The sequence below is a fragment of the Oryctolagus cuniculus genome, chromosome 6 (assembly GCF_051225735.1).
Source record: "Oryctolagus cuniculus isolate XC-2025 breed Fujian yellow rabbit chromosome 6, ASM5122573v1, whole genome shotgun sequence".
Taxonomy (NCBI): Eukaryota; Metazoa; Chordata; class Mammalia; order Lagomorpha; family Leporidae; genus Oryctolagus; species Oryctolagus cuniculus.
Window position 1 is genome coordinate 138,309,067 of NC_142872.1, and position 26,076 is coordinate 138,335,142.

Sequence of the window (26,076 nt, forward strand, 5' to 3'; positions counted from 1 at the left end):
ATTGTATGGTGTTTGCTGTGGCTGTTCCCTAAAACACTCTCCTTAATTTTCAGCAAGACATTCCTTCACCACTTTCTGTTCTTTACTGAAGTGTCATCTTCTTTATAAGGTCTACCCTGAACATCCATCATAACTTCCTCTCTCCAGCCCTAGCATTTTTAATCTTCCAACTCTGTTTTTACCTTCTCCTGCACTTCATTACTTTCTGAAGATTTATATAGATTACTTCATTATTATATCTTTATTTTTAATCTATCTTCACCTGATGGACTATAAACCCCATGAGTTCAAGAAGATATTAACTTTTCCAATCACTAATGTGAATAATGTATGAAACAGAAGTGTTCCATAACTTGTTGAAAGAAGAGTGGAAAGGATGTGACTTCAGAATTCAATGAGGGAAGAAACTACTTCTGGGTTGAACTAACTGGATTAGTAAAGTTGATATTTAGGGTAGAACATAAGAGCTAACGGTCTTATAGTTAGAAAAAGAAAGAACAGAAATCGAACAGGACAAGTAGAGAGAAATGATAGGGAAAGCAGAGGGGAAAGGCTTGATACATCTTAGGAATAAATAACTACTTTATTTAAGTGGGAGATCATTATGAAATTAATGTGTGAAAAAATACAAGAAATTATTGCTGGAGTAAGAGGCTAAAATATTGACTTTATGTAAAATATAATAGAAAGGAAATGATAGGCAATTATCAAATACCTAGAAATACTAATGAGACAAAAATATGGAAAGGATAGACAAAGCAGAAGGAACATCACTCTGTGATATGAGAATAGTAATAACAATAAAGGTCAACTTTCCGAAGTTAAAATGTCATTATCTCAAATTCAAGGGGGGGAAGATTACTATAATGATAAAAACCAGCCTATTTGGAAGCATTTACATTTTAAGTAACTAAAAAGCATGTCAGTGTAGTGACTGTGCTATCAGATATTTTTGTTCTCAATACCTCATCAGGGAGTAGAAAATCAGATGAAGAAAATATTCAGTGGCTGGAAGGCATCTCAGTCTAATTTCCATTTCCCAAGACAGAAGAACACCTGTCACATTTCCCTGAAACCTTTACTATTTAAAATATTCTTTTATGAACATAGTCTAATTTCCTGGGAAAATACATATACATATATATATATATATATATATACACACATACACACACACACACACACACACACACATATATATATATACCTTTTTATAGAAAATTTTAAAGTTTTCTCCATCTGTTGCTGGTATTCATAGCATAATTATGAGATATATTTCCCCGTTCTGGTTCTTCCCTTATGGTACTATGTAAGCAGCAATTTTATTTTCGAAACTCTCACAAATGAAATACTAAAGACATGCAGTAAAATAGGTATTTCCTCAATAGAAAAAAGTTAATATCACCGCATTGTTTACACACACACACACACACACACAAACATCTCTTTCATATACAATTACTTTCCCCAGTACTCAATTACTTAAACACATTTCTTCATCAAACTGTCTAAACTTACACTAAAAATACCATATCCCATGTGTATAAATGTAAGTTGGTACAGTCATTATGGAAAACAGTAATTTGAGTTGCCTCAAAAACCTGAAAATAGAACTAACATTTTATCTAACAATTCCACCACTAGGTGAATATCCAAAGGGAAGAAGTCAGTATGTTGAAGATACAACTGCACTCATGTTCACTGTAGCACTACTCACAACAGCCAAGATATGCAATCAACCTAGGTGTTTATCAACACTGAATTTTAAAAAATGTGATGCATGCACACACACACACACACACACACAAATACACTTATACATGAAGGTTTATTATTCGGCCACAGAAAAGCATGAAATCCTGTCATTTGCAGTAATATACATGAATCTGGAGGACCTTATGCTAAGTGAAATGAATCAGCTACAGAAAAACAATTACCCAAAGGGACAAATATCATATGTTCTCCCTGATCAGCGACAACTAATTGAGCACCAAAGGGGAAACCTGTTGAAGTGAAATGGACACTATGAGAAACAGTGACTTGATCAGCTCTTGTCCTGACAGTTGATGTACAATGTAATAATTTATACATTTTAGTATTTTTTCTTTGTTTTGTTCTAGTACTGTTGGTTGAACTCTGTAATTAACAAACAATTATTCTTAGGTGTTTAAATTTTAACTGAAAAGTGATCCCTGTTAAATATAAGAGTGGGAATAAGAGAGGGAGGAGATGTACAATTTGGGACATGCTCAAGCTGACTTGCCCCAAATGGTGGAGTTAGAAATGTGCCAGGGGATTCCAATACAATCCCATCAAGGTGGCATATACCAATGCCATCTCATTAGTCCAAGTGATCAATTTCAGTTCACAATTTTTCACACTGATAGGTCTAAGAGTCAAAGGGATCACACAAACAAGACTAGTGTCTGCTAATATTAATTGATAGAATCAAAAAGGGAGAGAACGATCCAACATGGGAAGTGGGATACACAACAGACTCATAGAATGGCAGATGTCCTAAATAGCACTCTGGCCTCAGAATCAGCCCTTAAGGCATGCAGATCTGGCTGAAGAACCCATGAGAGTATTTTAGGCATGGAAAGCTAAGACACCCTGGGGGGGGGGGTGGGAGATGACCTAAATGAAATATCTCGGCGAGTGAGATCCCAGTGGAAAGAACGGGGCCAGCAAAGAAGGAGGTACCTTTCTCTGAAGGAAGGAGAGAACTTCCACTTTGACCATGGACTTGTCCAAATATGATCAGAGTTGGCAAACCCAAAAGGCTTCCATAGCCTTGGCAACTCATGACTAGAGCCTAGGGAGATTTCTGACGCCATAAACAAGAGTGTCAAATTGTTAAGTCAACAACAGGAGTCACTGTGTACTTACTCCTCATGTGGGATCTGTCCTTAATGTATTGTCCAATGTGAAGTAATACTATAACTAGTACTGAAATAGTATTTTACACTTTGTGTTTCTGTGTGGGTGCAAACTGATGAAATCTTTACTTAATATATACTAAATTGATCTTCTGTACATAAAGATAATTCAAAATGAATCTTGATGTGAATGGAATGGGACAGGGAGCGGGAGATGGGAAGGGTGCAAGTGGGAGGGAAATTATGGGGGGAAGCCATTGTAATCCATAAACTGTACTTTGGAAACTTATATTTACTAAATAAAAGTTAAAAAATAAAATAAAATAATTGCACCCAAAATACATAATGTAGCATTTTTATGTACATTCATTATCAATATTAAGTTCCTTCTCACATTAGATTCAGATAATTAATTTAGAAGAATTTGGCATTCTTTGCTCATTTTATAGAAATAATTAGTTGCAATACAATTGGATGAACAATAACAGTTAATGGAAAAACATTCCAGATAATACAGTTTTCAGTCAATTAGGAAAGTGCTTTGTCTCATTCATCTTCTGGTTCCCATACAGCTCCAATCAGTGCACTTTACAAAGCTACTCTTCATTACTTTCTAAATTAAAGATCATAATTAAAAATGCTTAAATTGCATAAAATTTTGCTTTTTAAAAATCAAATATTTTAGTTTTAAAGACCTAAAATTGTAAGATTTAAGCCTCTAGTCATTGTTTTCCATTAAGAATAGCAATCTGCATTCACAATCTGTTTCTGAGACAATGTATGTATTAGTAATATCACATTTTCTCTTATTTGTGAAAGGTAATAAATACTGTATAAAAATTGTGTGGATATCATACTATTTGTTGTTCATAATATTATAAATTATATATGTTATAGGGGCCAGTGCTGTGGTGCAGTGGGTTAAAGCCCTGGTCTGAAGAGCTAGCATCCCATATGGGTGCCAGTTCAAGACCTGGCTGCTCCACTTCCAATCCAGCTCTCTGCTATGGCCTGGGAAAGCAGTAGAAGATGGCCCAAGGAGACCTGGACCTGCACCCGCGTGGAGACCTGGAAGAAACTCCTGGCTCCCAGCTTTGGATCATCGCAGCGCCGGCCATGGTGGCCAATTGGGGAGTGAACCATCGGATGGAAGACTTCTCTTTCTCTCTCTGCCTCTCCTCTCTCTGTGTAACTCTGACTTTCAAATAAATACATAAATATTTTAAAAAATATATATGTTACAGATATTAGTTCACTGAATTATACCATGTAAATGACAATATACTCTTCTTCCCATTATGATTTCCCATATGATCATTGTCATGAATCTCTCACTGTATGGTATTAATGTATTTGTTTTCAAGAAAAAATAGTTTATATGAGTATGTATACATATACATTTGAAGTTAAGGTGGCAAAATATTTTTTAAAAGTATAAAATTAAAAATATACAAATTAAAAGATAAAAACACATTTTTGTGTTGATTACGATGTGGCTTAACTTCTACTCAGACATAAAATAAAATGAAATCCTGGTGTGGTTTTTTTTGGAATAAAATGGAAGCAAATAGAGACCACTGTGCTTGGCATAATAAGCGAGACCCCAAAAGCCAAATAATATATGTTTTCTCTGATACATGGTAGTTTATAGAATACCATAAAATGTATAAGATTAAACTGACATCCTAAGATCTGATTATTGTTTATAGTCCTTGTCTATATTCCTGTGGAGCAGTGGTCTTTCTACTTTTTGCTTGTTGAACATGATGGATGGTGGTGTATTAAGCCTTTAATCATAAAGTATATTGAAAGAATTGCAAAAATTAAAGGAAAAAAAGAAAGGAAGGGGGATTGAAGAAGGGAGGGGAAAGTATGGTTATCTTCTGAGAATTGGATATATAAAATTCAAGAAATTTGCTCTCTATATTAATTTTTAGAAAAGAAAATAATAAAGCGTTTCTATACAAAATAACTGTTGGAAAATATAATTACATAGGTAATGCCATTAGATTTTAATGATCTTATTTTATCTTAATTTATCTTACACATATAAAGGATCCATTGGGAATTCAGCAGTATATTTGAGAAATGTGAAAATATAGAAATAACTTTAAAATTTTTTTCAATTTATTTGCAATTATTAAATTGCAGTTATTAATGCGCTGGCATTATGGTGCAGCAGATTAAGCCACCATCTGCATTGCCAGCACTCCATATGGATGCTGGTTCGAACCCCAGCTGCTCTGCTAGCAATCCAGCTCCCTGCTAATGCACCTGGGAAGACTGGAGAGGATGGCCCAAATGGTTGAGCCCCTGCTCTCACATGGGAGATCATGATGGAGTTCCAGGCTCCTGGCTTCAACTTGGTCCACTCTCAGCTGTTGTGGCCATTTGGAGATGAACCAGCAGATGGAAGATTCTCTCTCTCTCCCTCTCTGTAACTGTCTTTCAAGTAAGTAAATTAATATTTTATTTTAAAAAGATAAACATAACTATCAAAACATAAGCTTATTTTGACATAGATCTCATGTAATCACTTTTCTGACGATGACACTCTATGCTTTTCAGAAGCCAACAGAGTTCCCTGTGGCTTCCCCAATTATGAACCAGTCCTACTGAAACAGTTGAAATTCTCCTAATGCCCATATTTCATACCTCTGCCTATTTTCTCCACTGAAAATATCCATTCCTTCTTGTCAAACTGTGAAATTCCATTCTTTTTGTTTGTTTGTTTTGTAAATTTTGCCCAAGTGTTAGCTTCTGGTTGAAGTATTACCTGAACTTGTCAAATGGTACTGCCTGTGTATTGCTTTGGTGTACTCTATCACTAATATACCTGTTACTGAATTATTGCTTTATTTTTCTACCTCTTCTACAAGACTTCTATCTCTTCAAATACTATGATTTCTTTATCTTTACATTTTAATGTTGAACATAGTGCCTAATATAGTAAGAGTGCAGAATATCTATTGAGAGGCTGAAATTTGATGGTGGTTAAGATGCCACTTGGGACACCTTTGCATCCATACAGGTTCAAGCCCCAGCTCTGCTTTCAATGCTAGCTTTTTGGTAATGAGCACTTTGAGAGGCAGCCCATCATAGCTCAAGTATCAGGGTCCTTGCTCCTACTTGGGAGACCTAGACAGAGTTCTAGGCTCCTAGCTTTCACCTGGTCCAGTCCCATTATTGCAAGCATTTGAGGAGTGAAGCAGTGAATAGATCTCTCTTTGTTCTCTGCCTTTCAAATTAAGTATACATAAATACATTTTTAAATTAAAATATAAAGCAAGCTTTGATTTTGAAAAATTTAATGGTTGGCTCTTTCTGCCATAGACCCTGCTTATTCATATCTTTCATTCACTCTCTTTCTACAGTGGACTAATCTCAGCCTGACCTGTCTGTGCCCCTCTCACTTAGAGGTACTCTTTTCAGGTTTTTTCTCTCACTTTCTCGTTTACCAGTAATTATTTCTCCCACTCATGTTGGGTATTTCTCTGTGTAGGTGGCTCACACTTCTGCATGAATGTATATTTATTCTCTCACAGCCAAGTAAACTTTGTTTCTACTTGTACACTTAAAAAAAAAAAAAGAAAAAAAAAACCCTAATGATTGAATGAAGAATGAATAAACGAATTTTCTGTTATGGATTTTCATGTATTTACATTACAAAAATATTTGCATTGTGTCCTGAGGTTGCAATAGTTGGAAAGTAAACCATATTATAAAACAAAATATTGCAAAAATTAATTGAGGAGTGTTTTTTTAGATACAGGCTATGAATGTAGCCTTTGTTCTTTCCCACTGGGAATTTTTCTTTAATCACAACCTCTAGTTTAGATAGTAAGGTTGCAGCAATGGAATGAGTGGCCTGGACTAGATGATTTCAAAGAGATAATATTTGGTTGAGGAAGCATATTCCAAAAGAATTCTAAAATGTGTAGACTTAAATTCTAAACCCATTATGAACACCAGCATCAATGTAGGTAACTGATGTTAATGATATATGCAAATTATGCATATTTATTATCTACTATTTTAAGACATTGTGTCTATTCAATCATTTACTCCATCAACAAATGTATTTTCAATGTTCAATAAGTTTTGGGGACTGGACTCAGCACTAGAGACAGAATGACATCCAAACTTAACATATCATGTTTTCTAACGGTTTCTGTTTTCCTGGAGTTTACATTTTAGAGAAAAATGAAGTAAACCCATCGATATCCAAATAATCATCTAGTTATACCTGTGATGGTTTTAATAGGAAACATCAAAATGTCTCTTTTATGTATTTAAGAGAATTTTTTTGTCTAAAATCTTTCCAGAACAAGGAAAAAATGTATATTTTCTGGCCCAATAACAAAAACCATTAATTCTAACTTAAGTTTGAAAATTTCTAGACTAATTCTTTTTTCATAACTTGAAAATGCTTGTAAGAAAAAGAAGACATTAAATTGATAACACAAAAATTAAAAGGATTAAAAGGGGGGACAGGGTTGTGATACAACGGGTTAAGCCACCACCCATGATGCTAGCATCCTGTATAAGTGCCCCTTCCTGTCCTGGCTGTTCCGCTTCCAACCCAGTTCCCTGCCAGTGTACCTGCGAAAGCAGCAGAAGATGGCTCATGTATTTGGGCCCCTGACACCCACATGGGAGATCCAGATAGAGTTCCAGATTCCTGGCTTCATCCTGGCCCAGCCCTAGCAGTTGAAGCCATTTGGTAAGTGAACCAGTGGATGGAGGATCTCTTTCTCTCTCTTTCTCTCTATCCTTCTCCCTTTCTCTCTCACTTAGTATTTTCTCACTCTCCCCCGCTTTCTGTAATTCCACTTCTCAAATAAATAATTTAATAATTTAAAAATAAATAGTTTAATAAGAGAAAAAGATCATAAAGAATATCTAAGAACAGTTATACACCAGAAAATTGGATAATCCAGGAAAAGTGGACAAATTTCTAGAAATATAAAATTTGTCAAGACTGAATTGGAAAGGAATAGAAAATCTGAACAGACCAATAACTAGTAAGAGATTGAATCAGTTATACAAATCTTTCCAAGTAAGAAAAGTATGGGACTAGATGGCTTTACTAATGAATTCTTCCAAATATTTAAAGAGGATTTCATATCATTGTTTTTCCAATGCTTCTAAAAAATTGAAGTGTAAATACTTTCTAACTCATTTATTAAAGTCAGCATTACCTTGATAGTGAAAGGCAAATGTAACACAAGAAAATAAAATTATAGATTAATATTCCTGCTGAACATGGATGAAAAAAATTAACATATTAAAAAGTTATACATCATGTCCACCTTGGTGTACAAGGGTAGTTCAACATACAAAAGTTAATAAATATGATAGAACTCATTAACAGAGTGAAGGTTAAAAATCACATGATATTATCAAAGGATGCAAAATTTTAAAAAGTATTTGACAAAATTTTATAATCTTTCATGATTAAAGACTCTCTACAAACTAGCTACAGGAGGAATTTGCCTTATTATAATAAAGGTCATATATATAAGCATAGCTTTATGCTTATATATAAGCATGGCTAATATCATACTCTATGGTAAAAAAGCTAAAACTTTTCTTCTAATATCAGGAAAAAGGTAAGGACGTTCACACTTTCCACTCCTACTCAATATAGTACTGTGTGTCGTAGGTAGGAAAATAAGCAAGCAAAATTAATTTTTTACAAATTCAAACTGGAAATGATGAAGTAAAATCATCATTTGTTACAGATGATATGATTTTATATGTAGAAGATTCTAAGAATTCTCAGAAAAACCATTCATTAGAACTAATAAACAAATGTCAGCTCCAGCCATTGTGGCCATTTTGGGAATGAACCAGTGGATGGAAGACCTTTATCTCTGTCTCTCCATCTCACTGTCTGTAACTCTACATCTTAAATAAATAAAATCTTTAAAAATAAAAAGTGACTGTATAGAAAATTCAAAAACCAAAAAAAAAAAAAAATCAACAGAGAGCAAAGGCAACATACAAAATGGGAAAATGGGAGAAAACATTTGCAAACAATATATCTGAGAAGTCACTGATATCCAAAATAGGTAAGAAACACAATTCAAATGTAAACAAATAAGCTAATCAAAATAAGCAAAGCACTTGAATACATATTTTAAAAACAAAGAAATGGCCAACATGTATATGAAAAAACATTCAACATCTTTTCTCACAAGAAAAATGAGAATCAAAACCATAAGATTTTTGGGTTTTGGAGAAATTGGAATCATTGTACCACAGTTGGTAGAAATCTACAATGGTATTGCTGTCGTATGCTGCAGTATGCAGTATGGCAATTCTTCAAAATATTAACACTAGATCCACCAGCAATCTTGTTTCTTGTTTAGATGTAAAAGAATCAAAATCAGAATCTTGAAGAGATATCTGCCTTCCTGTGGTCATTGCAGAATTATTCACAATTAACAACAAGGAAACAATCTACATGTCCATCAATAAATGAACAGATAAAGTGAAGCTTATATGTCTCAGAGTTCTTCAAAATGCCATGGAGAATGAACAATCTCTTTTACTTGCATTTTCTCATTAATGTTTTAAATTACTCTCATACATACAATATAGTATTTTATAAGAAAAAAATTTTGTCGAATGCAACAAAAATGAACATAGAGGCTTTGAACACTAAGCTAAGCCAATCAGAGCAGAACAAATACTACGTTATTCTACCTACAAGATGTCTATAAAATAATCAATCCCCTAGAAGCAGAAGGGAATGGTGGTTACTAGGGGTTCAGAAAGGAGGAAACTGGAAGTTACGATCATCGTTACAAAGTTTTACTTATACAAGATGAGTATGTTGTAGAGATCTGCTATGTATAGTATACCAGTTAATACTGTACTATATACTTAAAACTGCTAATAGAGTAGATCTCATAGTAATTATTCTTATCACAGTTTTAGAAAAGAAATATTTATAAAATCTTGTGAAATCACTTGACTTATTCATGTAATTTTATACTTGAATTGATGGAATACTTCAAAATCTCTAGAAAAAAACAATGTTACTCTAATTTTTCATTTACAAAAGCAATTTTCAAAAATTAATATGAAGTTCTTAGTAACTTTCCTGAATAGCACATAATAGTTTTACCTGTGTATTCAAGATGAAATCCTGCAGCAGAAACACTGATGTCAGATTGAAAATTCAGATATAAATTATTGGATGTACTATTCAAAAGATGAGGTATGGTTGTTCCTGAAATGATAATTGAAAAGACAGGTAAAGGATAACATAATAATACCATAGTAAAGTTAAGTAATTTAACTGCTAATTAGCCAAAAGATTGTCACTAAAATTTTACTCAAGCTGCCTTTCAGGAAGTTTTTTTTATAAAAAAATTTCTCTTGGGTTGGCAATGTGGTGTAGCAGTAAAGCCGCTGCCTGCAACACAGGCAGCTCATATGGGTGCTGCTTCATGTCCAGGTTGCTCAGCTTCCCATTGAGCTCCTTGCTAAAGACCTAGGAAGAGCAGTGGAAGATAACTCAAGTGTTTGGGCCTCTGCACTCACATGAGAGACAAGGATAAAGCTCCTGGCTTCTGATTTGGCTTGGCTCAGCCCTGCCATTGTGGCCATCTGGGGAGCAAACCAGCAGACAGAACAGCTCTCTCTCTCTCTCTCCCTCTCTTTCTCTGTATTACCTTTTCTCTCTGTAACTCTGACTTTCAAATAAATCAATAAATCTTAAAAAAAAAAAAATTTCTCTTGGGGACCTGTGCTGTGACAGAGAAGGATAAGCCTCCTCCTACAGTGTTGGCATCCCACATGGGTGCCAGTTCAAGTTCCGGCTGCTCCACTTCTGATTCTGCTCCCTGTTGATGCGCCTGGGAAAGCAGTGAAAGATGGCCCAAGTACTTGAGGCCTTGTACCTACGTGAGAGATCTAGAGGAAGCTCCTGATTCCAGGCTTTGGATAAGCCCAGCTCTGGCCATTGCAGCCATTTGGGAAGTGGACCAGTGGATGGAAGATCTCTCTCTCTGTCTCTCTCCCTCTTTCTGTAACCCTGCCTCTCAAATAAATAAATCTTTGAAAAAAAACTTTCTCTCATAATTCTCTTTCATTCCATACTTCATGAATATGGACATATGAAATGACTTTAGATTGCTGCCTAAAAATAAATAGGAGTGGCCAGTGCTGTGGCATAGTAGGTAAAGCCACCACCTGCAGTGCCGGAATCCCATATGAGTGCCAGTTTGAGTCCCGGCTGCTCCACTTCCGAGCCAGCTCTTTGCTATGGCTTTAGAAAGCAGTAGAAGATGGCCCAAGTTCTTGGGCCCATAAACCCGTGTGGGAGACCTGGAAGAAGCTCTTGGCTCCTGGCTTGGGATCAGCCCAGCTCAGGCTGTTATGGCCATCTGGGAAGTGAACCAACAAATAGAAGTCCTTTCTCTTTCTTTCTCCCTCTGCACACCGCCTCTGCCTCTCTGTAACTCTGCCTTTCAAATAAATAATTTTAAAAAGTAAGAGCAAAAAAGCTTGTAGAAGTCATAGCAGCAATTTTCCATATCACCTAAAATAAATGTTTTGAATTTCATGTGAATCAATACTCCATACATGAGATAATAATAAACTTTTTTTTTTAAATTTGCATGTGAATTTATGGTATAACATGATTTGGGGTTTTGATGAGATAGTTAATTCATTTTATTAAAAATATATTTATATGCTTACATATATATTTATTTCATATATACATTTCTACACTATGTCAAATATTTTAATGTTTCTTATACTCTGACAGCATGCAGTTGATTCAGCATGCAAAACTCTCAGTTTTTTAAAATATTTATTTATTTCTTGGAAGGCAGAGTTAGAGAGAGAGGCAGAGGCAGAGGCAGAGAGAGAGAGAGATTAATCTTTTATCTGCTGGTTCACTCCCCAAATGGCCGCAATAGCCAGACCTGGGCCTGTCTGAAGCCAGAAGCCAGGAGCTACTTCTGGGTCTTCCAAGCGAGTGCAGGGGCCCAAGCACTTGGGCCATCTTCCGTGACTTGCTGAGGCACGTTATTAGCAGGGAGCTGGATGGGAAGTGGAGCAGCTAGGACTTGAGCTGGTTTCAATATGGGATGCAGGCATGATAGTCAGCAGCTTTACTCACGACTCCACAGCTCTGAACCTAATCCCAATTATGACTAGTGTTAACCTGCCTCTCAGCAAATGAATTATAATGATGTTCTAAGCTTCTTAAGTAAATCAATTTTATATTATCTAATCATTACGTATGAAAATATAAAATATTAGGGTCGGCACTATGCAATAGCAGGTAAAGCCACCACCTACAGTGCTGGCATCCCATATGGGCACCAGTTCAAGACCCAGCTGTTTCAATTCTGATTCAGCTATCTGCTATGGCCTGGGAAAGCAATGGAAGATGGCCCAAGTGCTTGGGCCCCTAAACCCATATGGGAGACCCAGAGGAATCTCCTGGCTCCTGGCTTCAGATCGGCCCAGCTCTGGCCATTGCAGCCATCTGGGGAGTGAACCAGTGGATGGATGACCCCTCTCTCTGCCTCTGCCTCTCCGTAACTCTGATTTTCAAATAAATAAATACATCTTAAAAATATATAAAATACTAGCATGAATCAATTACTGTTTAATTATATCTTTTGGGCAAATAATTCAAACATCTTAAAAGGATAAAGATTCAGATGACAATCATTAAAACAATTGTCAATTCTATGTTCTAAGAAAAAGGTCAACAAGCACATGAGTTGACAGACATCACTTTTTATGTAAATATTTATTTTACACTAGCTTTGCATAACTTTGTGGACTTTTTCCTGATGTCTTCTCTGAAAAAATAGAAAGGAATCATTACAGAACATACTTATTGCTTTGTTTTTTTTCTGATCTTACTTTGCTCTTAGTGTCCTAACTGCAGTCACTGAAGACAAAGATAATCAGAAACTAAAATGTTCACTCAACCTGCGGTAAGTCTCTTATAGGAATTTTATGATGAAGAGCTCCGATTCTGGAGTCATATCAGCTGGATCCCAGTGTTCTCCTAACATTAACTCTACAACCTCAAGAAACTTAATCTCTCCAAGCTTTAAACACTTACTCAGACTGCTAGAAAAATCAGTAAGGAAATGATAATAATCCTCACACAGAGATAGCACTTGGTAAAGAATAGTACTCATTTATCACTTTCATCATCATTATATTCATTATTATGAAAGTATTACAACCAGCCTATTATAAATCAAATATATTCAAAATTTTAAGAGATTTTTCTAACGTATCTTAATCTATATTTAAAACTTGCTTATGCCCAAACCACATCACTCTTGCTCTAAATATTTATTTCCTTTCCTCATTGATGATGTTGAAGAATTGGTTATCATACTGCATGGAAAAAAAGCTCTTTTTTAAAAAAAATTATTTATTTATTTGAAAGAGTTACAGAGAGACAGAAGTGGGGGGGGGGGTCTTCCATCTGCTGATTCACTACCCAGTTGGCCATAAGGGCCAGAGCTGTGCTGATCTGAAGCCAGGAGCCAGGAGCCTCCTTGGGGCCTCCCATAAGGGTGCAGAGGCCCAAGGACTTGGGCCATTTTCCACTGCTTTCCCAGGCCATAGCAGAGCTGGATCAGAAGTGGAGGGCCGGCGTCGTGGCTCACTAGGCTAATCCTCCACCTTGCAGCACCAGCACACCAGGTTCTAGTCCTGGTCGGGTTGCCCCTCTTCCAGGCCAGCTCTCTGCTGTGGCCAGGGAGTGCAGTGGAGGATGGCCCAATCCTTGGGCCCTGCACCCCATGGGAGACCAGGATAAGTACCTGGCTCCTGCCATCGGATCAGCGTGGTGCGCAGGCCGCAGTGCGCCAGCCGCGGCGGCCATTGGAGGGTGAACCAAGGGCAAAAGGAAGACCTTTCTCTGTCTCTCTCTCTCACTGTCCACTCTGCCTGTCAAAAAATTTTAAAAAAAATTAAATTAAAAAAAAAGAAGTGGAGCAGCAGAGACTTGAACTGGCAATTATATGGGATGCCAGTACTGCAGGCGACAGCTTTACCCACTATGCCACAATTTTGACCCCGAAAAAATATCTCTTAAAAGCTTAAAGCCATTAAATTTTTCAATATACTATGTCCGAAGTATATAGGTTAATAATTTCATTATGTTTGCATTTTCAGAATTTATAAAGAATAGAAAAGTTATCAAAATAAAATTCCTGATTATAACTTCTCTGCACAGAAAGAGACTTTTAGGTGATTACATAAGTTACCTTTAAAGCATCAACAACCTAACAGAAGGTATTAAAATCAGTCAATATCTTGAATAACAAATTATACTACTTTATTTTGCATTTCCTTCTGATCTTTTTACATGAATTTATATGTGTGCATGTGCATAACTGTTAATTTTCCATATTTTTTGATTTAATAGAAATAATTACATATTGTCTTTATTATCACATAAAAGTACCTATAATGCTTGCCATGTTGTCAGATAGTCTATAATTATCTTAATGAATACATAGCATTTTATTGAGTGAACATACCATAATTACCAAGCAGACTATAATTTTTAACTATTATTCTTTTATTCTGTTTTTCTTTAAGGAAAGAAAAGTTCACATATATTCCTGAACCATAAATCAGCTGAAAATATTATTATGAGCATAAAGGTATCAATAAATAGTTATAGAAATATGAAAAGAACAAGAAGTATATATAGTAAGTTTATATAATAAGCTTTTAAGTAGAAATTTTGATACACCTTTACAACATTTATGTTCCTAAACTTGTAATTTAATGTATTGTGCATGGTTTATAAAATGCAGCTGAAAACACCAAGTGGTTCAGGGAGCTCTTTAAAAAATATTTTTATATTCATAATTATATCTTCATCTAATTAAGCTCAGCTTTCTTAGTTACCTGAATAACTTCCAAGTCTTGGAGCATTATTGTCTCCTCCATCATAAAAGTCCAGAGAATCCCAATTATGTTCTGTAGCAAAGCTTATAACTTGCACCTGTGAAAAAATAATTATTGGTAAGGATATACATTTCTAAATAGAAAGATATACAATAGTATATTGATTCTCCAAGGAAGAGAGAACCCAAAGCCTGGACCACATCACTGTGGCTCTTCACAGATTTCAAAAGAACTGATCTTTGCTATTATGGCACTGGGCTATATGAGCTAAGTTTTGTAAAAGTCTTACGGGGCACCTAGCAGGGTGGGTACAATATAGAACATGTCTATCACTATTGCATTTTATCGATTAAAAGCTTTAGTTGAGAGGCCGGCGCTGTGGCATAGCAGGTAAAGCTGCCACCCAAGTGCTAGCATCCCATATGGATTGTGATTTTGAGTCCCAGCTGCTCCTTGTCAGATCCAGCTGTCTGCTAAGGCCTGGGAAAGCAGTGGAAGATGGTCCAGCTCCTTAGAACCCTGAACCCATGTGGGAGACCCAAAAGAAGCTCCTGGCTCCTGGCCCAGCTCTGGCCTTTGTGGCCATTTGGGGAGTGAACCAGCTGATGGAAGCCCCCCTCAACCTCTGCCTCTCTGTAACTCTGCCTTCCAAATAAATAAATAAATCTTTAAAAAATATAAAGTTTTGGTGAGTCTAGGAACCCCAATGCTATGTTGCAAACAGTTAACATTTAAGTTTTTGGAGTGTTAAGATTCTTATCATTTATTATATTTTTGTCACTGGTTGAAGCTATTGGGAAATAATCGGCTCTGTGGTCCACAGCATATGTGAATATATAAATGAAAAATACTCATTTTAAACTCAGCTTATTCCTGAATACATTTCTCCTTTCATTACACATTTTTCTCATGTTTTTCTCTTCTTTTTACTTCAAATTTTTAACGTAATCCCATATGAACATTTTTAATATTTTTGGTTTTTAGGATTTTAATATGCCAAAATCAATCACCACAAATAATACTTTGTAAGTGCTTCAAATGCATTTTCTATAGATCATTTTTATGAATGAAGTCGAAACTAAACCACCCTGAACGTCCTTAAAGTTGAGAAGGAAAATTCTGGGGTGATATAGCTCATGTCTATTAGATTTTATTTAAAGAAAGGGGCATGTGTTACTTTGTTGCACATCACTTAGCACAGTTTGAGCTTTTGAAAGAATCCTTAGGACCCCCACAGCTGTGCATCTTATCTATTTTCTTCTTATTTACGAAATATTTTACAGTCTGAAAGCAGAAAAAATGAAAACTGCATTAAAATAAATTTATTTTATCTAACTGAAGTGCTTTGTAAATGTAGACACTAAACTCATTCACTAAAAATAATTTCAAAAAATTCATTCACTAAACATTTCTTATCTGCAAAATAGTCCATCATCATTCTTCTGTTCAAGTGAATGTGTGCCTCTTTTCCAGGGGTGAGTGCCACATGGCAACAGATACCCTGCCTGTGAGATTGGCATTAGATCCAATGGCAATGTTCCAGAACAGGAAGAAGGCCAGAATTAACCGCCACCTTAAACAATGATCAATTCTCTCTTCATATTTGTATTTTCCTTTCCTTCAAATTAGGAGAAGAAAATATCGTATTCAGCTAAAAAAAAATGGAAACATTTATACAGGTGTTAACATTTGGGCTGAGAGCTGTAGGTATTGAGAGGTTTGCCACTGAAAGAAATTATTGACTTTTTAAAATTGTAGAGTAGTGAAGCCATGAGCTAAACTTAGGGAACCATCAGTAATGCAATTCAACAACATGTAGGGTAGTTATATAGGAAATTTGCATGCAAAGTTAGAAAAAGCATAGAAAAATGAAAAAGAGTAGAGCTTAGTGCACATTCACAGTAGGCCTTAGAGAACCTGGATTTGCTTGTTTCTGGCTCCCTCTATTGCTGGCATGTGACCCTAAAAATGCCATTAAACTTTTTGTGCATCAGAGTACACATATTAATCATCACAGTAAAGGTATCTAATTCATAGGTTTGTTGTTAGAATTTAATTATTGTATTTGTATACAGGGTTTGAAATAGTGTATAGTATGTATTGACGATTCAAGGAATTTTATCTGAGAGACTGAGAAAAAGACTCATAATAATTACATACTTGTTAAATCATACCACCAGTGTCCCACTGATGGCTTCCAAAGTAGGAGGAGAAATACCATCATGACTGTGCTATTTGTACAGTGCTAACTGGGGTGAAAATAACAAAAGTGAAAAGACAAAGGGAATGTCCATTGAAGTAATATTTCAAAGTCTATGGCAGTGAGAAGTTATGAGAGATTCAACTAAGTAAGAAACAGGAATAGTAGAAAGAAAGATCCAGATAATCAAATACTTTGCTATAGGGAAGTTACTAGATTTTGTGTGATTTGAATAGGAAGAGAAATGAAAGATAATATTTAAGAATGATTTATCCCCCCCCCCAAGTTATTCAGAGCATACAGGTGGCAAGAACAGAAATGTTACCTCCAAGTATACCTGTTACCTGAATGGGAGGACGAAAATCTGTTTAATTCTGAATATATATGTATAGAAGGCTGAACAATGACTCCCAAAAATATCAGGTCCTATTCCCCGCAGCCTGTAAACAGTGTAAGGAAAAAGTTTCTTTCGGATTTGATAAATTTAAGAATGTTGAGATAAAAAGATGCAGAGAGAAATTCAACACAGACAGAAGAGGAGAAGTCAAGGTGACCACAAAAGGGGAAATTAGAGTAATGTAGTCAGAAGCCAAGGGATGCTTGCAGCCATTAGCAGTGGAAATACAAAAGAAAGGAATTCTCTAAAGCCTGAGAAGGGAGGAGAGGTTCTGTCAGAGTCTTCATTTCAGCATGCTAAAATTTGTTTTGTACTTCTGGTCTCTAGTACTGAGAGAGGACAATTTTATTTATTGCTATAAATTTCATAGTAAATTTTTACATTAGCCACACAAATCTAATACAATTTGCCAATCATGGGCAATTATGGATTCTGTACAAATATAATAATTGTTTGGCATAATACAATTGTAGAGTGTGAAGAAAGAAGAAGTAGTAAGCTATGCCCAGATATCTTTTAAGAGACTGAAGTAAATGAGAACCCACTGTGACAGAAAGTCAAAAGAGATCAATTAAAAATTTTGAAACAGGTAGTTACTAACACAACTTTCTAAGGAACTTCCCATTAGGTGATGTTATCCATCATGGCAATGGGAAATCTTTATGAGGTAATTAATTTCCAACCATTCATGCCAGGTGTCTATCATGCAGATGCTCAGATTCCATTTACTTGGCTTGGAAGATTACATTAGCTCATCAAGATCATGCTATAAATTAACACAATTATATATTAAACATATTTTCTCCTATGGTTTATCACATAAATGTTGACTTTTTTCTTGATCATTGTGACTGTTACTGCTGAATGTATCCTCCCTGGAATTCATGTAACAAACTCTAGTAAGAGAATGAAGTAAATAAATGAATCCCCACAAATACCTCATTAATATGATAAATTGGTCTATTTATTAAGGTTATTTCTATAGAATGCATGGTCATTCTATATTATTGTTATTTTCTCAGCATTCTTCCACTTTTCTTTCTGCCAATGGCTGCCCCATTTTTATTTTTTAATGTGTAATTAGTAAAATCTCAAATATAAGTCATTATGAGGATTCTGGGTGTGTGCATGCGTGTGTGTGTGCGTGTGTCTTATAAATTCCTGTGATTACTGATATGTCTAAAATTAGTATGCATATAAGTAGTTAATTTGAAATATGTGCTTACTACTTTTTTACAGTGCTTAAATTTTAAAATCAAGTATGCTTCTTCACATTCTATAAATTTCCTTAGTGTTTGGCTATACTCAAACTCTCTTTTCTAATGTATTAAATATTAAAAAATACCCTTCCTAGGTAAAAGATATTATACTATCATTAATATGTATGCAGTTTTGGATAGTGTTTGTCTAGAATAAATGAAATAAACGTAGTTTTCCCGAATACATATTATCAGTTCTCTCCATGCTAATGCAATAAAAGAAGCAAAACACAACTGCATTTGGAGGTACTTATTGATTCATTCTGAAAATGCTTACTGAGTATATATTTTCAGGCAATTTGCTTATTTCCAGAATAGACATGGTCACTGTCCTCAGGAGCTTACAGATAATTATAAGCAATCAAATTTGATAGGTATAATTGAAGAAATTATGGTGAGCTATGAGAACATACAGCATGAGAACTTAGGCTTGCCTCAAGTTCACAGAAGATCTTCCATAGGGAACACAGTTAAGATAGAATTGGTGAATAAGATTAAGTTAAATAAATGGAGATGTTAGAGAGCACTGCATGCAAAAGGATTAATATGCAGAAAGTTCCAGATGCAAAAGAAAGCCAGGTTTATTATAAGGAACTGAAGTAGTGAGAATAGACTAGGAAAGAAATGAAAATAGAGCACCCAGATCTATGATCAACTGAATTGAAAGAATTAAGAATATTGGGGACAACTGAGGTATTATAGGCAGTAAAGTAGCAGAATTAGACTTAATTTTTAGCAGGTTAATCTATTTGCTCCATGGATAATTGAATGGAGGAGACAGCAAGAATTTGAGACAGGAATGATGGGTACCCAATCAATCTTGGGTGGGAAAAGTACAGATGGAGAAAATGGACTTGCTTGAGAGATCTGTGAAAGATGGACCTGACCTACATTTTTGAGTAGAGAAAAAGACAGAAAAAAATTGATTTATGGCTTGTGCAATTGAATAGATGTCATTCTATAATATAGAACTTTTGGGGAACATTCACAATTTTGAAAAAAAATTTCATGGGGCCAACGCTGTGGTGCAATAGGTTAATCCTCCACCTGCAGCACTGGCATCCCATGTGGGCACCAGTTCTGGTCCCAGCTGCTCTTCTTCGATTCAGCTTTCTGCTGTGGCCTGGGAAAGCACTAGAAGATAGCCCAAGTCCTTGAGCCCCTGTACCCACGTAGGAGACTGGAAGAAGCTTCTGGCTCCTGGCTTTGAATTGGCCCAGCTCTGGCCATTTGGGGAGTGAACCAGCAGACAAAAGACCTTTCTCTCTCTCTCCCTCTCACTGTATGTAGCTCTGTCACTCAAATAAATAAATGAAATCTTAAAAAAAAAGAGAAATAAAAAGTATTCATGGAGCTAGTTTTGGCAAGATTGAATTTGGGACAGCTGGACAGATGCTGTACAGTCTAGGAAGGAGATTTGGATGACAACTGACTGAACACCAAAAAGGAAACCTGTTGAAGTGAAATGGACACTATGAGAAACGGTGACTTGATCAGCATAGCCCTGACTGTTAATGAACAACTTAATACATTATCCCTCTTAGTAATTTTTTTTGTCTGTTCTACTTAATATGACTGGTTTAATTCTGTAATTAATACACAGTTATTCTTAAGTGTTGAAATTTAACTGAATTGTGATCCCTGTTAAACATAAGAGTGGGAATAAGAGAGGGAAGAGATGTACAATTTGGGACATGCTCAAGCTGACTTGCCCCAAATGGTAGAGTTAGAAACATACCAGGAGACTCCAATTTAATCCCATCAAGGTGGCATGTACCAATGCCATCTCACTAGTCCAAGTGATCAATTTCAGTTCACAATTGATCATAATGAAAGGACTAAGAGTCAAAGGGAGCACATCAACAAGTCTAGTACCTGCTAATACTAACCGATGGAATAAATAAAGGGGAGAGTGATCCAACATGGGAAGCGAGATACTCAGCAGACTCATAGAATGGCGGATGTCCTAAACAGCACTCTGGCCTCAGAATCAGCCCTAAAGGCATTCCGATCTGGCTGAAAAGCCCATGAGAGTATTTGAGGCATGGAAAGCCAAGACACTCTGGCAAAAAAAAAAAAAAAAAAAAAAAAACCACCTAAATGAAAGATCTCTGTGAGTAAGATCCCAGTGGAAAGAACAGGTCTTCAAAGAAGGAGGTACCTTTCTCTGAAGGGAGGAGAGAACCTCCACTTTGACTATGACCTTGTCTAAACAAGATAAGAGTCGGAGAACTCAGAGGGCTTCCATAGCCTTGGAAACTCATGACCGGAGCATAGGGAGACTACTGATGCCATAGACAGGAGTGTCAATTTGTAAAGTCAACAAAAAGAGTCACTGTGCACTTACTCCTCATGTAGGATCTCTGTCCTTAATGTGCTGTGTATTGAGATTTAATGCTATAACGAGTACTCAAACAGTATATTTCACTTTGTGTTTCTATGGGGGTGCAAACTGTTGAAATCTTTACTTTACTAAACTGATCCTCTGTAAAAAAAAAAAAAAAAGAATAAATAAGAAATTATCAATTCCCAAATTGACTCTCAACTGGGATTAAACATGACAATAGGTCTGATCTGATTTCATCATCAGTTAAAAAATCATCTATTATTTTTCACTTTATGTTTCTGTGTGGGAGCAAACTGTTGAAATGAAAAAGGAAGGCTCAGAACTTATACCAAGATACTGAGGATGGCAGAACAGAGAGATGGAAATTACCTCAGTCTAGAATGACAAAATTCGAATCTCTGAAATTATCAAAGCTAAATCATATCATTTCAAGATTTCATGTTATATGAGGCAACACATTTTTTATAATGCTTATTCTATTATTTTTTGTTTTCTGTTACTTGAAGGTGAAAAAAATGAATAAGTACCTTTCCATTAAATTCAACCATGTCAGTCAAAAACTCTTGCTAAGCTTTTAAAAATAATGTTCATTCTCTTGTCTCTGAAAATATTAACTTCAAACATACAATGCAAAGAAGAAAATTTTAAATATTCCTACTTGAATACCAGCTCCTTCTGGCACTGTGATCTTCCATACACAATTCAGATTGTTGTCATAAGGTTCAGGATATCCAGGAGACAAAATAGTCCCTTTGCGTTTAGTTAAAATTCCACCACAGGGCACTAAAAACAAAGCAGTCCAAGAGAAGGAGTTAATTCTGATGTAAAGAATTAAAATAAGAGAAAAGGTCAGAGAGAACATTTTAGACAGATACAAGACTGGAAAACAATATCAAGTCATCCTGTTTGTAAGATTCAGAAGAACAATGAAAATCACGTCTGTCTATATCACAAAATTGTTTTAAAATAACGAGGCAGCATTTTTCAGTTGACCTTACAATGGTGTATCTAAAATCGCACGATACTTTATGTAATAATAGCCTATAATTTATATTACATGTGGATACTTCAAAAAGTTCATGGAAAATGGAAATAAAAGTTTATTTTGGTACACCAATTTTTGAACTCCATTCATAGTTTTTTCATGAGTATTTTGCATGAATTTGAATACCCTTCATATTACAAAAACTATGACAACATATTCCCTAAAATAGCTCTAATTTAGATATAGAAATTTTTGTTTGAAAATAAGTGGTACATTCTTCCTCATGTATCATTTGAAGAATAGCAGCACCCTTTGAAGAGTAATGATGATGACAGCAATTACATTATGATCACAACTTTATGTATTTATATATCACACTGAGCACACTCCTAAGCATTTAATGTATTTTAACTCACTCAGCCTCCCCAAAGTCACTGATACGAATAATGAATAAACAGTCTCTCAATTCTTTAGTTGAGTAAACTCAATCATTAAGTTATTAAATCTCTCTCCCAAGAAAACAGAGTAAGAGACAGAGCTGGGACTTGAATCCTGCACCCACATGAGAGACTTGAGGAGTCTCCTGACTTCTGGCTTTGGATCAGCCCAGGCCCAAATGTTGCAGCCATTTGGGGAGTGAATGGTGGATCTCTCTCTTTCTCTGTATCTCTGCCTTTCAAATAAATAAAATAAATATTTAAAAAAAAAGTTGTGTTACCTATTCGGAAGTCAATATAGGCTTCTTTGATTTTTGAAGGTACTAATCAGAAAGCAAAATTTTCTTATCTACTAATAGTATCAAGTTTGATTCTGGGCATGGCTTAATTCAGAACTTCCAAATACTGTGTAACACTGAAATTATCTGAAATACAGATACCTTATCTGTGAAATGTTAATGCTATTGCTTACAAAAGGCTTTTTTGAAAAAATAGGGAAAATATAATGTACACAAAAAGCTAGCCAATTACTTGGAATACAATGATTCAATAAATTTTATTTTTTATGACTATTTTAGGTAGTAACAGCATTGTGCTACTGGGCATCTGTCCTAGTCTGAATATAATGGTGAGATGTAAAAACATATCTTTTATAATAATAGCTATTAAAAAGCAATTAGTTTTGTGCTACTTCTAAAGCCATATGCAACAACCCAGTATAGTTTCTCCAAAACAGTGCTACAAACTTGTTTAATGATGCAATAATGTAATTTTATGGAAAGTCATTTTATTGCATTTTCTCATAAAACTGTAAGAAAATGGGTGGCAGGGGCCCAAGTATTTGTGCCACTTTCCTTTGCCTTCCCAAGCTCACCAGGCATTGACTTAAACCACTGTGCCACTACACTGGCCCCAACATTATGTGTTTACATATCACAAATTTCACCCACATTGAACATGAAATTAAATTTTAAAAGCCAATATATTTGTGTTTTTAAAAATTAGAGTTATTTTAAAATAGTTAAGACCAAATTATTAAACTGTTCCTCTATTGACTAAATCTTGCTATTATTTGTTGTGTTTAATTCAAAGGTACTTCAAAATCTTCAAGGAACAATATAATTAAAATATGTTTATTTTGTTGCAAAAAATGTTTAAAATCCATGAATAGGTTTACTACAAAACAATTTTTTGTGAACTTTTGGAAGGCCCCCGTGTGGCTTTCAAAATATTTCTGGACTAAAATAAACATTCTTTAGTTCATCCCATGCTGCTTCCAGTTATCCCCTTACTCCATTTCTCTTCCATGCCTTCCATCAGGCTTTGGGCCTCACCACACTGTTGAAACTACCATGAAAGTCATGAGGGCATCCTTCTAGCAACAAGATTGATTCTTTGCATTGCACTCAGTCTACGAGTGAGCAATTGTTTTCCAATGTCAATCATATCGTTTATCTTGAGCCTTTCTTCAACTGTCCACAGTCAATTTTCTCCTGTACATACTATTTATATCTGTTTTTGTAGCTCATCTTCCTCCTTCTGATCCTTTACATGCTAAAGTACTGTGTGTCTAGGTCCCAAAGTATCTTTTTTTTTTCCAAACACCAATTAATCATTATTTCATTATTACAACTAATGACCAAAGGAGGAAGTTTATTCTGGCTCATGGCTTTGGAGATTAACAGTCTAGGGCTGGGCAGGCCTCATTCATTCAGCAGATGGCAACAGCGGAATACTTGTGAAACTCACATGATGAGCCAGGAAGCAGAGGGAGCAATTGGCTCAATTCACATTTTAAAACCAGCACTCCCATAAGAACTGTCCATGGAGAGCATGTCCCTAATAACCTGAGAACCTCCCACTAGGCCCACCACCTAGACACCATAATTAGATTAAATTAGCATGCTGTTGATACCATAAACTTATGACTTTGGAATTTAACCCGATAAATGAGTTAGAAGGACAAATTATGTTCAAGCTCCATCAAAATCACTCAGTGATGCCATCTATTTCCATGTCTTCTTTATATTATGATTACTAATGTTTATCTCCAACCATGACTTCTGTCCTGAGTTGTATAATAATATGACTAATAAGTATCTCAAAATTACTATGGTCAAAACAATACTTTTGAAATTTTTCCCCATCTATACTCTCTTCCACCTCAGAAAATGTCACCACTATTCACCTAGTACTTATGCCATAAACCTAAGTCCCACCTTATTATCTTTCTTACATTTAATTTCACATTTACATGTATATTCAGCCGATAAAGATTTTCAGCTCTATCTTAAAAATATAACACAAAGCTTACTACTTCTCATAACTTGACCCTAGTCTTCTAATCTAAATCACCATTATCTTTCCCCTTCACTACTATAAAAGGCTCTTAATCATTCTTATTGCTTCTACCCTATACCTCCTCCATTCACTCCAGTGACTGAATTATAGCACTCCCTATTGAATGAACTCCTACACTGAGTAGAGAAAATTCAAACTCCCCATAATTTTCAGAACTGAGTATGTTGTGGCTTCAGCTCTGCTTCTCTGCGCTCATCATCTTTGCCATCATTTACTCTGCTGCAGACATCTAGGATTCTCGCTGTGGTCTGTGCATGTCAATAACCCTCTTCCCAACCATATACTTGCTCACCACTAAGACTTTTATGCATTACTCATTTCAGTATGATATAAAAACAACCATATCCACTAGACGATGACTTCAAACTTGAATTCCTGCTTTACTTTTTTCATAGCATGTACCACTGCATGCTATTTATTAATTAAATTTATTAATACGCTTGGTCTTCTTCTACTAAAATGTCAACTCCATAAGGCCAAAGATTTTATATTTTTATTAAAAAGTATATCATCAGTGCCAAAAAACTGCCTGGCACTTAGTCCCTATTCAATAATACTTGTTTGTTAAGTAAGGTACTGAAGCACGAAATCTATCTGTTAAAAGTAGCCTCTGTATCATTTCTGTATCATTCTTATGTCCCACTATTTTCATAAACAAGACATATCTGTTAAATTCTATTTCAATGATTTTTTAAAAAGATCTATTTCACTTATTAGAAAGGCAGATTATAGAGGGGCAGAGGAGGGCCTGGAGAAAGATATTTTCTATCAACTGGTTAACCACCTAGGCCAGGCTAAAGCCAGGATTCAGGAACTCCATCCTGGTCTCTCATAATGATGGCAGGGTCCCAAGTACTTGGGCCACTTTCTGCTGCTTTCACAGATACATTAGCTGATAGCTGGATCAGAAGTGGAACAGCCAGGACTGATGGTGAACCAGATAGAGTCCCAACCTGCTGCACCACAACACTGGCCAAGATAATTTTCATTTTTTTCACCAAAAAAAAATATAGATATTCCCAGACATGCATTACCACATATAGAATGTTTTACAAGCTTCTCTTCATATGTGTTCATTTGCCTCCCATTTTTAAAAGACATATGATAAATTTCCCTCTCATCACTATGATACAATATAACATATTGATTAAAAAAACAGGTTTTAGAATCAGGAAGCCTAGGTCCAAATAATAATTCTGCTTTTGGCTGTGAACCATAGGGGTTTGATTATCTGTAAAAGAAATCTTATCTATCTCTGGGAGTTAATATTAAATTAGGCAATGCTTAATAGT

The 26,076-nt window shown here is 35.4% G+C and overlaps 1 protein-coding gene across 3 annotated transcripts in view; it reads right to left on the bottom strand.

Annotated features, from left to right (window-relative positions):
* The window catches only part of CSMD3 (CUB and Sushi multiple domains 3), a 1,281,859-nt gene that overhangs the window by 140,663 nt on the left and 1,115,120 nt on the right, over positions 1-26,076 (bottom strand). For all 3 annotated transcript variants that reach the window (XM_051844770.3, XM_051844772.3, XM_051844771.3), the window contains 3 exons: positions 21,660-21,784; positions 14,799-14,895; positions 10,015-10,119 (listed from right to left, as the gene is read on the bottom strand). In XM_051844770.3, the coding sequence (XP_051700730.2) occupies positions 10,015-10,119; positions 14,799-14,895; positions 21,660-21,784 (327 nt within the window). The remainder of the gene's footprint in view (positions 1-10,014; positions 10,120-14,798; positions 14,896-21,659; positions 21,785-26,076) is intronic.